This window comes from Malus domestica, chromosome 05, assembly GCF_042453785.1.
Source record: "Malus domestica chromosome 05, GDT2T_hap1".
In the NCBI taxonomy this organism is placed as follows: Eukaryota; Viridiplantae; Streptophyta; class Magnoliopsida; order Rosales; family Rosaceae; genus Malus; species Malus domestica.
This window is the reverse complement of record NC_091665.1, coordinates 27,047,260-27,064,000: the sequence shown is the minus strand read 5'-3', so window position 1 is coordinate 27,064,000 and position 16,741 is coordinate 27,047,260. Positions and strand designations below refer to the sequence as shown.

General features: G+C 35.6%; 4 protein-coding genes, 1 long non-coding RNA gene and 1 pseudogene across 9 annotated transcripts; 3 read left to right on the top strand and 3 right to left on the bottom strand.

The window, feature by feature from the left end:
* Positions 1-154: 154 nt before the first annotated feature.
* LOC103428060 (AP-1 complex subunit sigma-1) lies at positions 155-1,971 on the bottom strand. Its single transcript, XM_008366150.4, has 7 exons — positions 1,826-1,971; positions 1,360-1,446; positions 1,100-1,191; positions 883-991; positions 763-798; positions 484-570; positions 155-402 (listed from the first exon to the last, which is right to left on the bottom strand). Exons 1-7 carry the CDS (start codon positions 1,826-1,828, stop codon positions 331-333), a joined length of 486 nt encoding a protein of 161 aa, XP_008364372.1. The 5' UTR covers positions 1,829-1,971; the 3' UTR covers positions 155-330.
* A 1,573-nt stretch (positions 1,972-3,544) lies between these two features.
* On the bottom strand, positions 3,545-4,012 carry LOC139196177 (RING-H2 finger protein ATL18-like). Its single transcript, XM_070821845.1, has one exon. It carries the CDS (start codon positions 4,010-4,012, stop codon positions 3,545-3,547), a length of 468 nt encoding a protein of 155 aa, XP_070677946.1.
* Positions 4,013-5,503: 1,491 nt separating this feature from the next.
* LOC139196176 (uncharacterized) lies at positions 5,504-6,961 on the top strand. The gene is made up of 2 exons (XM_070821844.1): positions 5,504-5,571; positions 6,337-6,961. Exons 1-2 carry the CDS (start codon positions 5,504-5,506, stop codon positions 6,959-6,961), a joined length of 693 nt encoding a protein of 230 aa, XP_070677945.1.
* A 3,822-nt stretch (positions 6,962-10,783) lies between these two features.
* LOC103419991 (pentatricopeptide repeat-containing protein At4g38150-like) lies at positions 10,784-12,429 on the bottom strand (annotated as a pseudogene).
* A 48-nt stretch (positions 12,430-12,477) lies between these two features.
* Positions 12,478-13,154, top strand: LOC139195715 (uncharacterized). The gene is made up of 2 exons (XR_011580556.1): positions 12,478-12,619; positions 12,735-13,154. It is a non-coding gene; the product is annotated as an uncharacterized lncRNA (long non-coding RNA).
* A 1,229-nt stretch (positions 13,155-14,383) lies between these two features.
* LOC139195712 (uncharacterized) lies at positions 14,384-16,696 on the top strand. Of its 5 annotated transcripts, none has more exons than XM_070821027.1 (3): positions 14,384-14,771; positions 15,649-15,772; positions 15,859-16,537. In XM_070821027.1, the coding sequence occupies exons 1-3, from the start codon at positions 14,622-14,624 to the stop codon at positions 15,978-15,980; spliced, it is 396 nt and encodes a 131-aa protein (XP_070677128.1). In that variant the 5' UTR covers positions 14,384-14,621; the 3' UTR covers positions 15,981-16,537. The 5 variants fall into 5 exon arrangements, 3 of the variants coding, with proteins under 3 accessions (XP_070677128.1, XP_070677129.1, XP_070677130.1); XM_070821028.1 differs by having other exon boundaries at positions 14,413-14,771; positions 15,873-16,537; XR_011580553.1 differs by lacking the exon at positions 15,649-15,772 and adding an exon at positions 16,554-16,696 and having other exon boundaries at positions 14,415-14,771; positions 15,859-16,091.
* The last annotated feature ends 45 nt before the right edge of the window (positions 16,697-16,741 follow it).

The following is a 16,741-nucleotide window of genomic DNA, read 5'->3' as shown; positions in this document are numbered from 1 at the left end:
AAGCGATGCAAAAGAAATGTACATATTTTTCCTCTATCTCTAGTAAAAAAACAATTGGGATGGATTTTGGGAAGAATGTAAGAATGTTCATCTCTAAAAAGCACAAAAAATGCCTCGAACAGAAGCTATGAATAAACCATCCACACAAGACATATAATCAACGACGAATCGGAGAACATTTCATTGTACAATCCTTAAACTGCATACGTAACCAAAAACGCACATCAGTTATTACAAAAAAATTTCAAAATAACGATAACAAGAACAATATTAATACAGAAACACTTCAATGTGTATTGATACAAAGGGTGACCATATGCTTGTTCTCCATTACTTGGTTGCCTGCGCGATTATATTACTTATCGAACTAGCCTGCTCTTTTGCAGTCTCCACCAAAGAATCCTAGAACCAAGATATATGATGCAATTAGCGAGGACGGAAATATTTGACAACAAATGGCACCGATCTAAGAATAACCTATACCTGTGCAGCTATCAATCGTGCAACTGTTTTCTTGCTCGATTCTTGAAGTTCACCGGCAATCAAAATTTCATCCAGTATATAGTAGGCCTACCATGTTGAACAGTAGCAAACGATCAAGCCAGATATCAACATAAATCAGAAAAATGTCATATGAGGACTCTGGCAAATTTTAGCATTGGTATGGCAAACATGTGGACAAAAACAGTAAAAACCAACTCCTTTGTAATGCAATTCCGAAAAACAGAAAAGGCGACTCTTAGACAAGCACTAAACCCATACCTTGTGGAAGTTAAATATCAAATCCAATTCACAGACCTGTAAGTATAAACATATTATTAGTACACGGTACAACAACATCCTTTATCAAAATGAAATGAAGAATATAATGCAATCACTCACACTGCCAAAGTATCGGTCGAGAATCTCAACATAATGATGAATCATTTCAAGGACCTCTAATTCGTTATCTTCTTGATCAATACACATGCAGAAATACAGACTGGCATATCTGCAAAACACGTTCACAGAAATTCAGTAGCGGAAGTCTAAGACAGGCCACTCACTAATAATTCTACCCCTAGAAGAGCAAAAACAAAATCACATCTCTCTGCATCACCTTTTATAAACAACTTTGTATCCTCTCCAATCCACAAAATTACAGAGTTTGGGACCTCGCGCAAGAATTACTCCACTGAGCTCACGGAGAACCTTATCAAAATGCAAGATTAATACACACACGGTGATAACAATGTGAGAATCGTAAGCCATTCTCATAACAAGAATCTAAAGGTGTTCATGTTGCCATTCTTCTTGGAATTATAAATTCTAGCGACGATTAAACAACCCAAAAAACTAGATGAGATTTATCGACAATACCTTACTTCTTTCCTTTTGGGTATAAGGAGAATACCATTTTGTCAACCTCACTTTTCCTTGTCTGCTTATTAGAAGCACAAATTGAATCTAACAACATAAACCATTATCAGATCAGCAACTAAACTAAAAACCCAAATAAAATTTAATCAATTTAACCCCAGTCCAAATCACAAATTTCTTACTGAAATACAAATTCCGACAAATATTGCATCGTTTTGAGTAATGGCATGGCAAAGATGGATCACATTGTACTTTTATACAACTATAAAAAGCCATAATTTTTTCATCACAAAACAAATCGAAACACGAAAAGAATCCAGTTTAGTAATGATCGATTGCTAATTGGACCCAGATCTGAAAATTCTAATTTCTTGCAACCCAATCTAGGAAATTGAAATTTGAGGACGTGAAAAGGGAAAACAACTAATCGGTACATTGCAAGATTTGAGAGATGAGTTAGAATTACCATGGCTGCGTTCTCTGTGGCGATCGATTGCTTGCCCTGCTTCAAAGCTTGAAGATTTCACCAAAACCCAGCTCTAAGCTTTTATTATTCTCTCCCGCTGGTCTCAGGAAAAAGCGAGGCAAAAGTCCAGGTTGGGCTGACAACCAATTTCTGAGGCCCAAAATGCCCATAATAAATTCTCTTGCAAAAAAAAAAAAAAAAAAAAACCCATAATATTTCAAATCGTAAATTTTGTCTTGCATAAATGTGTAACGAAAAAAAAAAATATGTGAAAATCATTTTTCAATCGGAAACCATTTAATCATTTGATTTTCATTATAAAATTTTACTGCTTATCGATAACACTGTAATTGTTTCCAAGTTGATAACTAAATGTTTCAACTACAATGATTTTTTATAGAGATGACTTTTCAATGATGACCAATTGACAATACGAGAACCAAATTGACTAGAGGATAAAACACGGGGACCATTTCAATATACCAATGGCTACATGAATGTACAAAGAAACTTAGTAAACTGATGTATTTGTCAAAATGGACTACACATAACGTTACTAATAACACAAAGTGTGCTTAAGAAAGTTATTGCAATGCCAATTAAGCAATTTTTTTATAACATACCAAACAAATCATAAAAGTATTTTTCCCTTGCTTACATTTGATCGCACAGTTAAGATAAATGTTTTTAAGTAGAGCGTTTATAATTACTTGAGTCACAAGTCATGTTGTTAAAAATGTAAACTGTTGTTAGTTTCTTTTCCGTTGGAACTTTCTTTTAAACTCCCAGCACCAGCTGAAGATTAAAGCAATATATATCCCTTAAAAATGTTAGATAGTTTCCATCTGCATCTAATCATAGAAAATATTAAATTGATTTAATCCGATAATTTCAATGGATTATTTGGTTGCTGAAAGATTCTTCGATTTTTCAAAATTTAATTGAACAAATTAAGATATGTGCCTCGTGTTCTCGTTGACCTCAACAAAACATAAAGCGTCAGATGCCTAATCAATTGCCAAACTAATTTTTATTGCCAATATTACATTTAGAAAAAAAATCAAACAAGCAACAATGAGTATATGAATTGAATTATTGAAAGTTTGAGCAGTGTGCTCATACTTTTTATTTAAGTATCCTTGCAGTTATAGTTGTAGACTTGTGCTTAGTTAAGTTAGTTGAGCAGTGTGCTCGAAGCTTAAATATTTATTTATGTAGTTTAGATTAAATAAAATTATCGTTTAAATAAAAATAACTCATCGGACTTAGTCAAAGTGGTAGGGAAGGAGGGCAAGGGGTTTTCCATGTGTAATGGTTCTCACCCCTACAAGGAATGGTCGACTCCTCACACTTGACCATTGTCGATGAGCTAATCTTGCTTAATCCTTCTTTACATTTTAAAACAACAAAAAGGTATTGGTAGTTTATCCAAGTGGTAGGAAAGATGAATCGACGAGATAAAGTTATGATAAATTTAGGGTTCATTTCCCTCTACAAACAGAAACTGCATTTGCTTGATTAATGCTTGATGTTGCTTACTGGTTTTTTATTTCTTCTGCACTGTCTTATAAATGATAAATATCTATATGTATTTTTACATGAAATTAGAAATGTATTCTTATAATTAACAGCCAATTACATGATTGCCTCCCTTTACATCCCCAGATCCTCTCTTCAAACAAAGAACTACTAATTACTTAATTAATCAAAATCAAATAACTAATAATACCAAGAAAAACCACCATTAATGTAGGAGGAAGAGATATTAACTTCCTCATCCAGTTTTGCATGACAAGTTTTGACATTGAAGAACAGTGACCTGCAAACTGGGCAGGTAAAGTGACTGCTCTCAATCCACCTCTCAATGCAATCAACGTGGAAAACATGTCCACATTTTCCCAATTGGCTCACCAAATCCTCCTCCTCAAAATCCACCAAGCAAACTGAACATGTCTTCTCCAAAACTTGTCCACACCTTTTGGTACCATGAGCCTGCAAGTCCTGGAACCTAGCCACTGGAAGACTCGTACACTCCTCTTCCTGCTGCTGGAAATGAGCGAAAAATATCACGCCAAAAAATAATCTGCCCAGAAACTTCTTCATCTGGTGAAATGGGATCCAGAAACATGTGTAGAAAAGTATTACTGCCATGCCCAAATGGGACTGAGAAGCCATTAGACATATCATTTCCGGCAATCTTCGAGCTCGTATCGGAAACAAAAACAAGATCTTCAAGCAAAATTCTGAAAACCCAAGTGCCAGAATTTGATATTTTGTGTTGTTTGTGTGAGTGCAATGAGGCTGTTAAATGTGTGAGTGATATGGAAGAACCCCATATGTAGCTGTTTATATAGGAAGAAAGTTTTTGAGTGTTATTTTTCGTTGTCTTATAAAAATATAGTATTATTTTCTTGGTTTTGACTTTTTCAATTGTGTTATTTTATTTCGATATAAACGTGATATTTATATTAGGAAACTTCATTTTAATTCTTGGCAAATATGATTTTTAGATTAAAACCATAAGTAAAATCAAAATCTAATTTTAGTCCCTTGATACAGTAATCATCTAATTTATTAATTATATTTTTGATGTTTTAATTATTTCTCTTTTTCTTCCTAATTTTAATGTATTAACCTTATTTCATTATAATTATAATTTTCATTTCATTCATCGTAATATATTTTGTTGTAAATATTTAAATAAATTAATTTTTATTTTACAATATATTTCGATATACTTTGTCTTCTTCATATATGTACATTAAATTCATTATAATACATTTTGATGCATACATTTAGGTACACATATTTCAGTACATACATTTCGATACAAACATTTAGGTATATTAATTTAATATAATACATTTCGGTACATTAGTTTAATATAATATATTTGGGTACAAACATTTTGGTACATACATTTAGGTACCTTAGTTTAATATAATATATTTCGGCACTAACATTTAAATACATTAATTCAATATAATAAAATTTCGGTACTAACATTGAGTTTTTCAAGTTTGAAGAATGTTAAATATAATTAATAAATTAAAAAAAACTTTTGTTTGATCAAAAAATATATTAAAATGTGTATATTAATAAATTTAAATATTTAATGGGAGACATTGAATAAAATATACATTAATTATTTTGAATTAAGGGGAACTATAATCAATATGTAATCTAACATCAAGTTTATTTTAAATTTCAATTTTTTTCAAGGATTCAAGTTATAAAACCCCCTTTTTATAAGAAAAACTAATGAAAATTGTTTGAAAACTTTGAGTTTTAACGATAAAAACAAAATAAAGGGTAAAGTGAATAGTACTAGGATTGACTTTTTAATGTAAAAATATGATTTTTTTTGTTAAAGTAGAAAACTTTTTTCATTTTTTATATAGTAGGTCAAGTCAATGACTTTGAAGGTGGCGGAGGAGGAGGGCCGGTGCCGACCCCACATCGTTATAGTCTTTAATTAAACATAATTTTACTACTTAAACAAGTACAACTTGTATCTAATTATATTCAATAGTAATTAGTATATACTTAAAAATTGGATCAAACAATACGTAATGGTTTTGTTTTGATTTATGGGAAAGTTGTTTGAAGCGCGGATAATGGTTTTCTTGTGATTTAATTAATGTCCGGTTAAGGATGCAAATGCAGGCTCAATTGTTAATGGACGAGGATCCTCTCCGGAATTTTTTTGAGGGATTTGGAGGATCAATCAATCACAACCGTTTATTGTACATTGTACGGTCAATTTTAATTAGGTTATGTTTATATTTAATTTTAAATAAAAAATTTAAAATAATTTCTAACCGTACGATGTACGATGAATGAACACGATTGATTGATCATTTGGTTCCCCAATCTGGATGGGGTCCTATTCCATTGTTAATGGCATTGATTACTATTTGTCTAGCCTTCATACCGCTGTATAGACTTGTTAGAGTAATGCTAAGGAGATCAAAATTGTAGATAAAATATTGTAAACTAAATTACATGAAAGTTGATGACTGAATTATTGCGTAAACATTGATAAACATGTTCATTCTTATTGGTGACACATTATTTAGTTTGTAAATTTTGTCTACAAATTTAGTTTCCTTAGCATTACCCGACTTCTTAATATACCTTTTTAGATTCATCATTTACTTATCAAACAACACATCTGCATAAATTCCAACTCATGAGTTTAAATTAAATATATAAGATGATCATCACTTTATTTATTACTGTTAGATGATTTTAAATTTCGATATTTGTGTAGTGAATATATACAAATTTTAAAATTTAAACTAATCAAACGATGATAAATAAGGTAATGAACGTCTTGAGGGTGGTGAGCGAAAATTCATCCTATTGGATAGAACCAAGGATTTAAAAATCGATATTATCGGCGCCGATAATATCGTTTTTTTGATCCGGCGATATTTTTTTTAGTAAAAATAAAATATCGGTAAAATATCGCGATAATATCGGTAATATCGCGATATTACCGATATTAGCGATATTATCGCGATATTTGTCGTCGTCGTCGCCGCCGGCGGAGGTGAGAAAGGGATCCAGAAACCATATCGAAGAAGATGGATCCAGAAACCCGATCGAAGAAGAAGGATCCAGAAACCAGATCGAAGAAGAAGGATCCAGATCGCGGGAGAGACGAAGACGGAGAGACCGAGGGAGAGACGGAGACGGAGAGACCGAGGCAGAGACGGAGACGGAGAGACCGAGGCAGAGATGGAGACGGAGAGACCGAGGGAGAGACGGAGACGGAGAGACCGAGGCAGAGACGAAGACGGAGAGACTGAGGGAGAGACGGAGACGGAGAGACCGAGGCAGAGACAGAGACGTAGAGACGGAGATGGCGATGAGGTGGTGTCGCCGTTGATGTGGTGTGGAAGTGAGGGTGTGGGTTGTTCACGGGGAGAAGGAGAGAGTGCAGAGAGTGCAGAGAGGGCGAAGAGGGAGAATGAGGGTTGTTCACGGGGAGAAGGAGAGAGTGCAGAGAGCGATGAGGGGGTGTCGCCGTTTAAGTGGTGTGAAAGTGAGGGTGTGGCGTGTGGGTTGGTTCACGGGGAGAAGGAGAGAGTGCAGAGAGTGCAGAGAGAGTGCAGAGAGAGAGCACGGTAGAGATGAGAGAGTGAGGGAAAAGAGAGATCTGAGAGAAAAGAGAGATGGTGACACAAAAGCAAGGTGGGCCCTGGGCACACCTATTAAGATCAAAAAATAATTTTAAAAGTAAGATAAATGAAAATACAATTTAAATTGGGGGTGGGTGTAACAATCTACCCCTCTTAAAAGAATTTCGTCTCCGAAATTTAAAATTACTTACTAAACTGAAATACTAGAAAATAGGAAGAAGAATATATGTATAAAGAGAAATCAAGTCCAAATAATTACATCATATTAAAATTTGATTAATTTTTTTTTCAGTTACATATATTCTATATGATAAATTTCTATTTTAAATCAAGTCCAAATAATTACATCATATTAAAATTTGATTATTTTTTTTTCAGTTACATATATTATATATGATAAATTTCTATTTTAAATCAAATCCAAATAATTACATCATATTAAAATTTGATTATTTTTTTTTCAGTTACATATATTATATATGATAAATTTCTATTTTAAATCAAGTCCAAATAATTACATCATACTAAAATTTGATTAATTTCTTTTCAAGTATCTACTTTTGAACTACTCACCACGTTCATTCTATGTGATGCTAAGTCACTCATGTATCTTACCATACAATGTATAAAGTGTAAAATATTGTACTAATTCATTATATATAAATGATTATGGTGTGTTTAAACTTATTTTATTAATTACTACATATTTTCTACACTTACAATGTTTGCCAGCTTGCTATATAATCAACTTAAATCAGTTAAATCCATCATGCAATGCATTTCCTTCCAATTTTTTGTGATAAACTAATAGATAATTGACTAAATAAACATCCTGCAAAGTTTCAATAAAAATTTCCAAGTTTTTCTTACAATTTCCGTGGTTTCCATGTAATTTTTATCGATATCGATATTTTACCGATATTTCCATCGATATTTCCGTGTTTTCGGACTACCGATATTTCCGATATCACCGATATTTTCTTCCTTGGATAGAACTAATGTGGGGTCGGGTAAAATCAAATACAGAGTCCTATGCTTTGTGAGAGTTGTATTACAAATGCTATGATGAGACACCCTTATCTAAAATTTTCCCGAATATTAGAAAATTAATCAGAAACGGAATTTCAAGTATTTATAATGTTAGGTAGATTAACTTTTTAAACTAAATTTGTAAAACATGTGATGTGTTACCAATTAGAAATAAACATGTTAATGAACACTTAAGTAATAATCTAAGTATCAACAATCACGTCATATAATTTATTTGGTCTCCCTGACGTTACTTCTAAAGAATTTGTTGATGCACGAAGTCCTATATCTGGTATTCAAAATCGAGGCTAGTCCCTCTGTTTTAATACCTAACAAAAATACACACAAAACCAAAACGAAAGCTCAAATGACTCCGTAATCAGCTCCTTAACTCAGGTTCAACTAGTTTCGATGTTAGTCTAGGTTAGTCAATGATTATCTGCACATGATCAATTAGGAAGTCCTTCACAAACAATATTAAGAAAAAGCTCATTAGTTGTAATCTTGAAATGTATACACATAAAACAACTTAACAAGTTACAAAGCAGATGTTTCTAATGTTAATTTAGTTGCATTAACCCCAAGTTGTAGCATCCCTATATATATATATATATATCTTGTTTTCACATGCACAAAGCAACAATCGTGGGGCCTTTTATGTGTTTTTTTTTATTTAATTTTTTTTTCTGAATAAGTTTGGTCCGATTTTACCAACAAATTAGTATCGACTGTATTATAAGGTATTTCTGCAGTCACAAAGGATCAATACTAATTCGTTCATAAAATACGAGCAAATTTATTTAAACCAAAAATCATCACAATAAAACAAAATTAAAACAACAAACTCTCACACAAGAGACTACAAACTTGCACATCAAACTTGTTGATACGAAATGAAATGCTATCACATCAATTGAAATATGAGGTTAAACGAAACATGCTACATGTAACCCCACCCTTGATGGGACAGTTCCCTCTGGTCCTTATCCTTAGGAACGAGTCGATTGACCACATACTACCACTACCTTAAAATCTAGCATACGATATGAATAAATAAAAGCCGACCAAATCACAAAGATCTTATAGATAACAGGGAATTTTGTGTTTTGGGGGGGGGGGGCGGGTGTGGTTTGGTGATTGGTGCTTGGCATTTAAATTAATTGGGAGCTAATCCAAAAAGTGGGTTTCAAGAGGAGATGTATGATGCATCTCTTCTTCACAATTTGCAACTCTTGGAGAAATAAACAATAACCGACCAAGAGAGAACGCAAAGTCGCCAACCCCCAATTCGCCTTCGGCTTTTGCCATACGCGGTTGCATGTTTTGAGGTTGTCCAATTGGCGCATACGCACACTACTACTCCTTCCCTCCACAAAGGCTTTGCGTTGTTGAGTTGGCCAAAATTTAATACCACCGAGAGTATAATTGTGGCAACATAGAATGTGAACAATGATCTTTATATTCTACAAGCTTGGGAGCCTTTTGCGTACCCAAACAACGAGAAAAACTTATCTACAATAAGATCTATTACGCATTCTCATGCTTTCTCACATGATAGTACATAATTAATTTATAAGATGCCATACTGAAAGGGCGGTCTCTGAGATTTGAAAGCCCTGTACGAATTTTATGAAAGGCTCCTCCTTGATAGTTTAAAAAAAAAGGTAGGACAATGTATAACACTAGAAAACAATCACTTAAATCAAAACAAAGTTTAGCACTCACTGGTTGCATGTTTACAAATTTTATTAATAATAAGTAAAAAGAGCTACAAATATAACGTTCACTAAATAATCAAAAGCAGTACAATCTTAAACAACCAAACAAGGGAAAAAAACTTAAAAAATTCTAACTTAAAGTTTCACTTGAATATGTAACATTATTTATAATAAAATTGAAAAAAAAAGAATACCATTTTTAAGGTGTTAGAAAGGAAAACAATACTCTTATAAGGAGTGCACAAAGAAATTTTAAAGTGCTAACAAAAACAATTTTTAAATATAGAACATTATTACATAACAAAAGCAATTTTAATTATAGAACATTATTACATATAAATAATAGATTTAGATGACAAAAATTTTGGGGGCCCTTCAAATTCAGGGCCCTGTGCGACTGCACCTTTCGTTCCCCCTCAACGCCCCCTTTGGCTGACATTTTCAATACATTAAAAGTAATTTTTTTTCTAAAGAATATTGCTTTAGGAGTGGGCAAATGGGTTTGGGATTATATTAATACGTGTTGTTGTGCACAATCTTTGCTTCAAGCCTTCAATACTCCTATAAGTGTAAGTGTAATCTGTGCTGCTGTTGTGCACTGCGGTGCAGCGGCTGCAGCTCCATTTGATAAAAAAGAATTTTTGAAAGGAGAAAAAAAATAGAGTTGAATCCGTGAACCCGTCCAAAACCGGCCCATGCCCCGTCCCCTTAGAGTTTAAAGCGGATAGGATCCGGTTCCTTCATAATTAGGCCCAGCCCAGCCCGGCCCGGCCGGCCTATGCCCACCCTTAATTGCTTAGCTACATACTTGTACAATAACCAACTTACCGAAAATGGATACCAACATTTAGTTTGATACACGGCAACTCGGAAATTATCCAGAACTTTCCAATGTTTACAAACCATAGTATCACAGTTCACTATCGAGCTTCCTGACATAAGTTTTAACTGGCTCCGTAGGAAAATGTATCTTGCACTCAGATAAATGGACAATCCCAAGCCAACAAAGCTCCCGGCTTTGCAAAGATTGCCGGCGGTGGGTGTCATCGTACGAAGCCTTACCCTTACTTTGCAAATAAGCTATTTCCATAACTTGAACCCGTGACTTTTCGGTCACAAAGGAACAATCTTTGTTTTGACAGATTGAAAAAAAATACCACACAAGTAAATGAGAGTCAGTAGAACTTTGTACGTCCATCTACGATCGAGCTTCCACAAATTTAAAAAAAAAAAAAAAGTCTACCACCCCGTACCGTTGCAACTCTATCACAAACGAGAAAACTGCACCAATTTATTAGGATCACTTATCAAAAGCTGTAGCCTTTACAGAGGGGAACTGTCCTCTAGACACCTATGCAGAACCGTGTCAATCTTCACAATGCTTCAATTAATAACGTAGCAAATTCAACAGGTCAGTTTTATGTTTCACCTATTCAGAATATGGAGATCACAGCCATTCATGAAGGTAAGTCAACTAGGAGCGCTACTAATTCCACGATCACGACCTTAGTCACACCCTTAGCTTCACTACCTCCATGGAAGCTAATCTTCAAGTCATCGATTTACCTAATTCCTAACTCCAACCTAGAAATGTGTTACTGCTATTGTTGGTATCCACAGCAGTAATCTTCAAGTCATCGATTTACCTAATTCCTACCTCGATGGAAGAAGCTAATCTTCACTACCTCGGCGAAAATGGCGCCTTTTTGTCCAAAAACTCTTTAACAGCCTTCTCATTAACCAAATACCCCTTCTGCTTCAACTTCCCAATAACACTCTCAGCTTCTTCCATATCCTTTTCCTTACAAATCACATCAATCAACCCGACAAAAGTAGCTACATTGGGCGAGTGACCGGCTTCCAACATTTCGCTGCAAAATTCAGCAGCATCCTCCAAATTATTAGCTCTATACAACCCCTGTATCAACACAGTGTAACTAAAAGCATTAGGAACAATCCCATTGCTCTGCATCTTCCTGAAAATCCTCTTAGCATCTTCACACTTCTGCGCTTTGCAAAACCCATCATCCACAGCAGTGTATATAACAACCTCAGGAATCGAACCCTTTTCGCGCATCGACCCAAAAAGCTTCATGGCCTCCTGGACCAGCCCGTCTTTTGCATAGCCCATCAAGCATTGCCACCGCATTCGGAATCAGACCCGTCTCCTTCATCTTCTTGAATATCTGGTCCGCTTCTTCCGCCGCCTGTGGCGGCTCGGGAACTTCCTGAGGCTCCTCCCTCTTTGACTTGTCGAGACCCAGCTTCAGCTTTTCGAGAAAGCTGCTGTCCTGCAATGGCGGAGAAGAAGGGCTCTCTCCCCTTCTCGCCGAAATGGGTGAGTCTTTGTTGAGGAATTGGAGATTGGAGGTTTGGCGATTTGATAGTCTTTGGCCTCTCAAGGGCCTATTGGGTATGGGATCCGGCGGCTGTTGCTCTGATGCTGCTTCCATTTCACCGCCACGATCGGTGGTGGTGCTCTTCGTCGACAAGCTCGTTGATTGGCGAAATGGATTAGAAACTGCAGAAAATATGGGCTTGGAAACCCGATCCTGAAACGATGGCATGGCCCCACAGAGATTTCTGATTGATAAAGTTATCTTTTGAGTTTCTGGTTAGGGTTTAAGAGAGTGGTTTTGGGGTTTCAATTCGAACCGAGAGAGACCGTGCTCGCGAGGATATATTTGTTATTTGAGAAGACAACGAGGGTAAATGAGGAATTTCGTCTTTTCTCCACTGCTTGAAATGGGGAGAGAGAGGTAAAACCAACAGATAAGGCTTTGGCTTTCTCCTTGTTGATTCCTCACTGCCGCTGCCTGTGAATTATCGGCGGCTGCCGGAACAACTGCAAAGTGTCTCTCTTTTGCTATTCCCTTTTGCTGAAACTGATTGAATCATAGGTACGTATGCGACTCTCACTGTATGTGTGTGTATATATATGTATATACTAGCAAGAAATGAGGTCTGAGAGTCAGATCTCTGCCATCTTCATCTTCCCCTTCTTCCTGTACCCAGCACTGGCAATTTTGGTGTTGATTGTTCTGGTTTGGGTGTTTGATGTGGGAGAGAATAGGAGGAGGGTTTTTCCCGGCGGTGATGAAGACGGAGGAGGTGGAGAGGCCAGGGGACATAAATGGCGGTGGAAGTGGGCATTGGGGAAGCGCCGTATGCAATCCAGGTCTCCCATTAGCTGCTACACCAGTTGGAGCCAACTGTTCAGTCCAATCACGACCAACTAAAGGATAAATGTCTGACAAAATAATTAAGTAATATTCATATTAATATAAAATAATATACCCTAATTTCCTTTTCTTTTCATATTAACCAAATCAAGAGTTATCTTTTAATAGTAACTTGTTAAATGTATTCCGGAAAATGATACTTGTTGTATCAGATGGTGTTTTTGGTATATTGAAAAAATGCTAAATTTTATTATTTATGTTGTAACACCAAATATTCAATTAGAATTCCGGTTATGTTTGTATTCATAACCTACAGTTTACGCACAAGTGTGCAATTGTTCTTAATATTTGCAAATAAGAAGGTGCAACTATTCCTGCTAAAAAATAGTTAGGAGCAAATAAATCGACATGTACTTGATAAAATTCGAGAAATTCATCTCGGTGATTGAGACATTTGCAATAACTGAGAACAAAAGAAGCTCACACAACGGAGTTGCACACTTCAATCCAGAGTGGCCAAAGACATACACCAAACTAACATATACACTTATAAAAAAAAATGGAAACTAGACAAGGTTGTAGCTCCAATTAAGAATGCATTACATTATGTGTCAATGTTTACTAATTACATTAATTATTAGGCCGGTACTTTGATTTTGATTCGAAACATAGTACTACTTCAAAGATCCCCAATTTTTTGTTTAAAGGAAAACTAACGAAAAGTTCAAAAAAACTTTAGTTTTAATGAAAAATGACAAATAAATGTGTAGTGAATAGTACTAGAAAAATATAAAAATGTGATTTTTCGTTAAAAGTAAAAAATACCTGGAATGTTTCGTTAAAACTTCATTTATTTAATAGACCTTTCCATGCACATCATGTAATGCAAGAAGTTTCAGGGACTAATTAAATAGCGAAACTGAGGCGATCATAGAAGGGATCAATCACAATGCCTTAATTGTACCAACTAATGAAGTTATTTAAAGGGTTTATAATCATATTTTAGAACACTAATCATTAATCGTCTCCTTAAAGAAGAAGAGAACGTGAAACCGACGAAACGCAAACACAACATCGTCGTGGACATAAGCTACTTGTTGGCCATGATAAAAGTAGTTAATCTATATGGGTGTGTATAGATTATCAATTAGGTTTCCTCTCTAGACGAATTTACAAAACGATGTCTAAATATATAGTTGCGATTTACAATTTGATAATATAACATATCAAATATCTGACAAATAAATGACCCGGATTTCTAAATTGTAGCTTCCTTCTCAATCTCGCATTAATTTGTACCTTTCTATACGTGCACGTTTTTTGTTTCCCCACTTTGTACAAGTTGACAAATCGAAAACATAAACTTGTTAACCAACTTTGATTTCTAAATTGTATTTGTTGTGGTAGTACCTAATGGGCCGGGCTCATGAGGACCAGTGGCAATTTTGAAATATCACAACAAATGCAGTACCATTTTTTGTAACAAAAATGGATTAACGACAATCGTTTTTCTAACTCAAACTATCGGCATCTCTCCGTGTCTCCGTCGTCTTCTGATTTTCCTCCGAATCGGAGAAGAAAGGCAACCAAATCCTGGTCCTCCGAATTCGTGGTTTTCTGATTCTTCCTCCGCTCCTCACGCGTACGGCAGCTTGAGAGCGAGGCGCTCTCGATTGATTCCATGGTCTGATCTTTCGCGAATCGCAATCCGACGGTGGCGATGGCGTCGACGCAGAACCAATCGGCGCATGTGGATCTCTTCGACGCGTATTTCCGACGGGCCGATTTGGACCGCGATGGCCGGATTAGTGGCAATGAAGCCGTCGCTTTCTTCCAGGGCTCTGGTCTCCCCAAACAGGTCCTTGCGCAGGTACTCTCTCTCTCTCTCTCTCTCTATATATATATATATATGCATGTGCTTGTGTATATATGTATAATTGGATGTATGTGTGTATGATTATATTTTTGTAATTGTAGTGGTTGATTGGGACTTGATGGTGGTGGAACTGTGTTCCGAATCAGATTGATTTTGAATTTGTAGTCTAATTGTAGTTGAAGTGGTAAATGTGAGTTCGGGATGTCTATCTAAGCTGAGATTTTTATTTCGTGTTAGTATAAATACGGAATTGATACTACAGTTAGTGAGGTTGAGAGAGTTATGTTATGAGGTCATTAATATACCTTCTGGTGCATCCGTTCGACCTGAGATGGTAAGCAGACTTTAGAAATGTGTTATATGACCCAAGGATTGATCAAGGATTGTTTATTACAGTAGAATTTTGCAGTAGTGAAAACCTGCAGCATAAGATGACTATGGAGTAGTTAGGATTGTCGCATACAGAGGAAATGTTCTTGGGTCGGGATCATATCGACAAATAGGTTCTTGAAGCTGTATACTTGTTTTGCTGAAGGAATTTCCGTATAAAATGATAACCAGGGGCATATTATGTTAAATATTGATTATATGAATGCACTTTCTCATTAGCTTGAATTGCTGAACATAACAGGCTCAATCAAGCACATTTTTCTACGAGATGCTTTGCTGCTGGATGTTCATTCTTTGCATGATGTGTTCGTATTTTGATGTAAAAACTTACACATGCCATAGGTATTTTGTAGATACAAAATTTTATTTGTGATTGGTAGTAATCTTGTGCTGGCCAATTGACATACGAACATCCATAAATATATACTATTAAATTGATAGAATGACTACCCATCATGCCGCATTCTCTTTGATGGAGCAGTTTAGGGAGGGACGCCCTCTTCCAGCAGTGCTACCAAGCAATATTATGTTTGATTTATCCCATTTTTTTCAACCTTCAAATAATTACTCCAATGCTGGCAATGTAGCCTGGAGACCTGCTTCTGGTATTCATCCACAAACAAATCACTTTTATTTTTTGAAACATGTCTTCCTTTGATGGAGAATGGTTTCTTATTTTTCACTTTAAAAGGCTTTCAACAACAGCAACTGATGCCTGGTCCTGGTGCTCGGCACATGGCACCCCCAGCTGGGGGAAGGCCACCGAAGACAGTTGCTCCTTCTCATGCTGAGGAAAAGCAGCAGGCCAATTAGCGGAAACCCAGAGTACCAGAATTGAAGAAACATCTTGTAGATCAACTGAGTACAGAGGAGGTTAACTCACTGAACTGAAAGTTCAAAGAAGCAACTGAAGCTGATAAAAAGGTACTTAGAACTTTAATGTTTCCCCAATTTTCTCATCTTGAGCAGCAAAGTCATGTGTGCATGTTACTTCCTGGTAAGTGTCAAATCATAACAAATATCCCAGAGACTTGAAGATAGAAATCTTGGATGCAAGAGAGAAAATTGAATATTTCCAGGTCAAAATGCAGTTCAGCCATCGAACTTGTAATGTATCTTGTATTTCATTTCTTTGTGTATTCATCTCGCTTTTTCTTCATTCTTTTCTTCCTTTAGCTTGTAGTGCGACGTATAATTTTTCTCCTTAATTTTGGAATGTTCGTAATCCTATTGAAGCAAAGAGCCTATAGTTTTATCGTTGTTACAAATTCGATGATTGTATTATTAAACTGGGGCTGTGCCTTTCTTTTTTCAGCCTTAATTTGCTGTAATATTTTACCCTCTCTAATAAAATTTGTTTCGTTGATCTTTGTTTGGTGCAAACAGGAACACTGAGTTTTGCCGGTGTTAGTCCAATTGGGCCATTCATATTTTTTGCTCATTGCAGTTCAGCCATTGAGCAATCGCATATTTTTGTCTTGTTGAATGTTCAAACTATTGCTCTTGGTTGTGAGATTTTTACTTTGCCCTGGCATGGTGTGTTAATTAATGTCTATGTTTATGATATAAAGGTA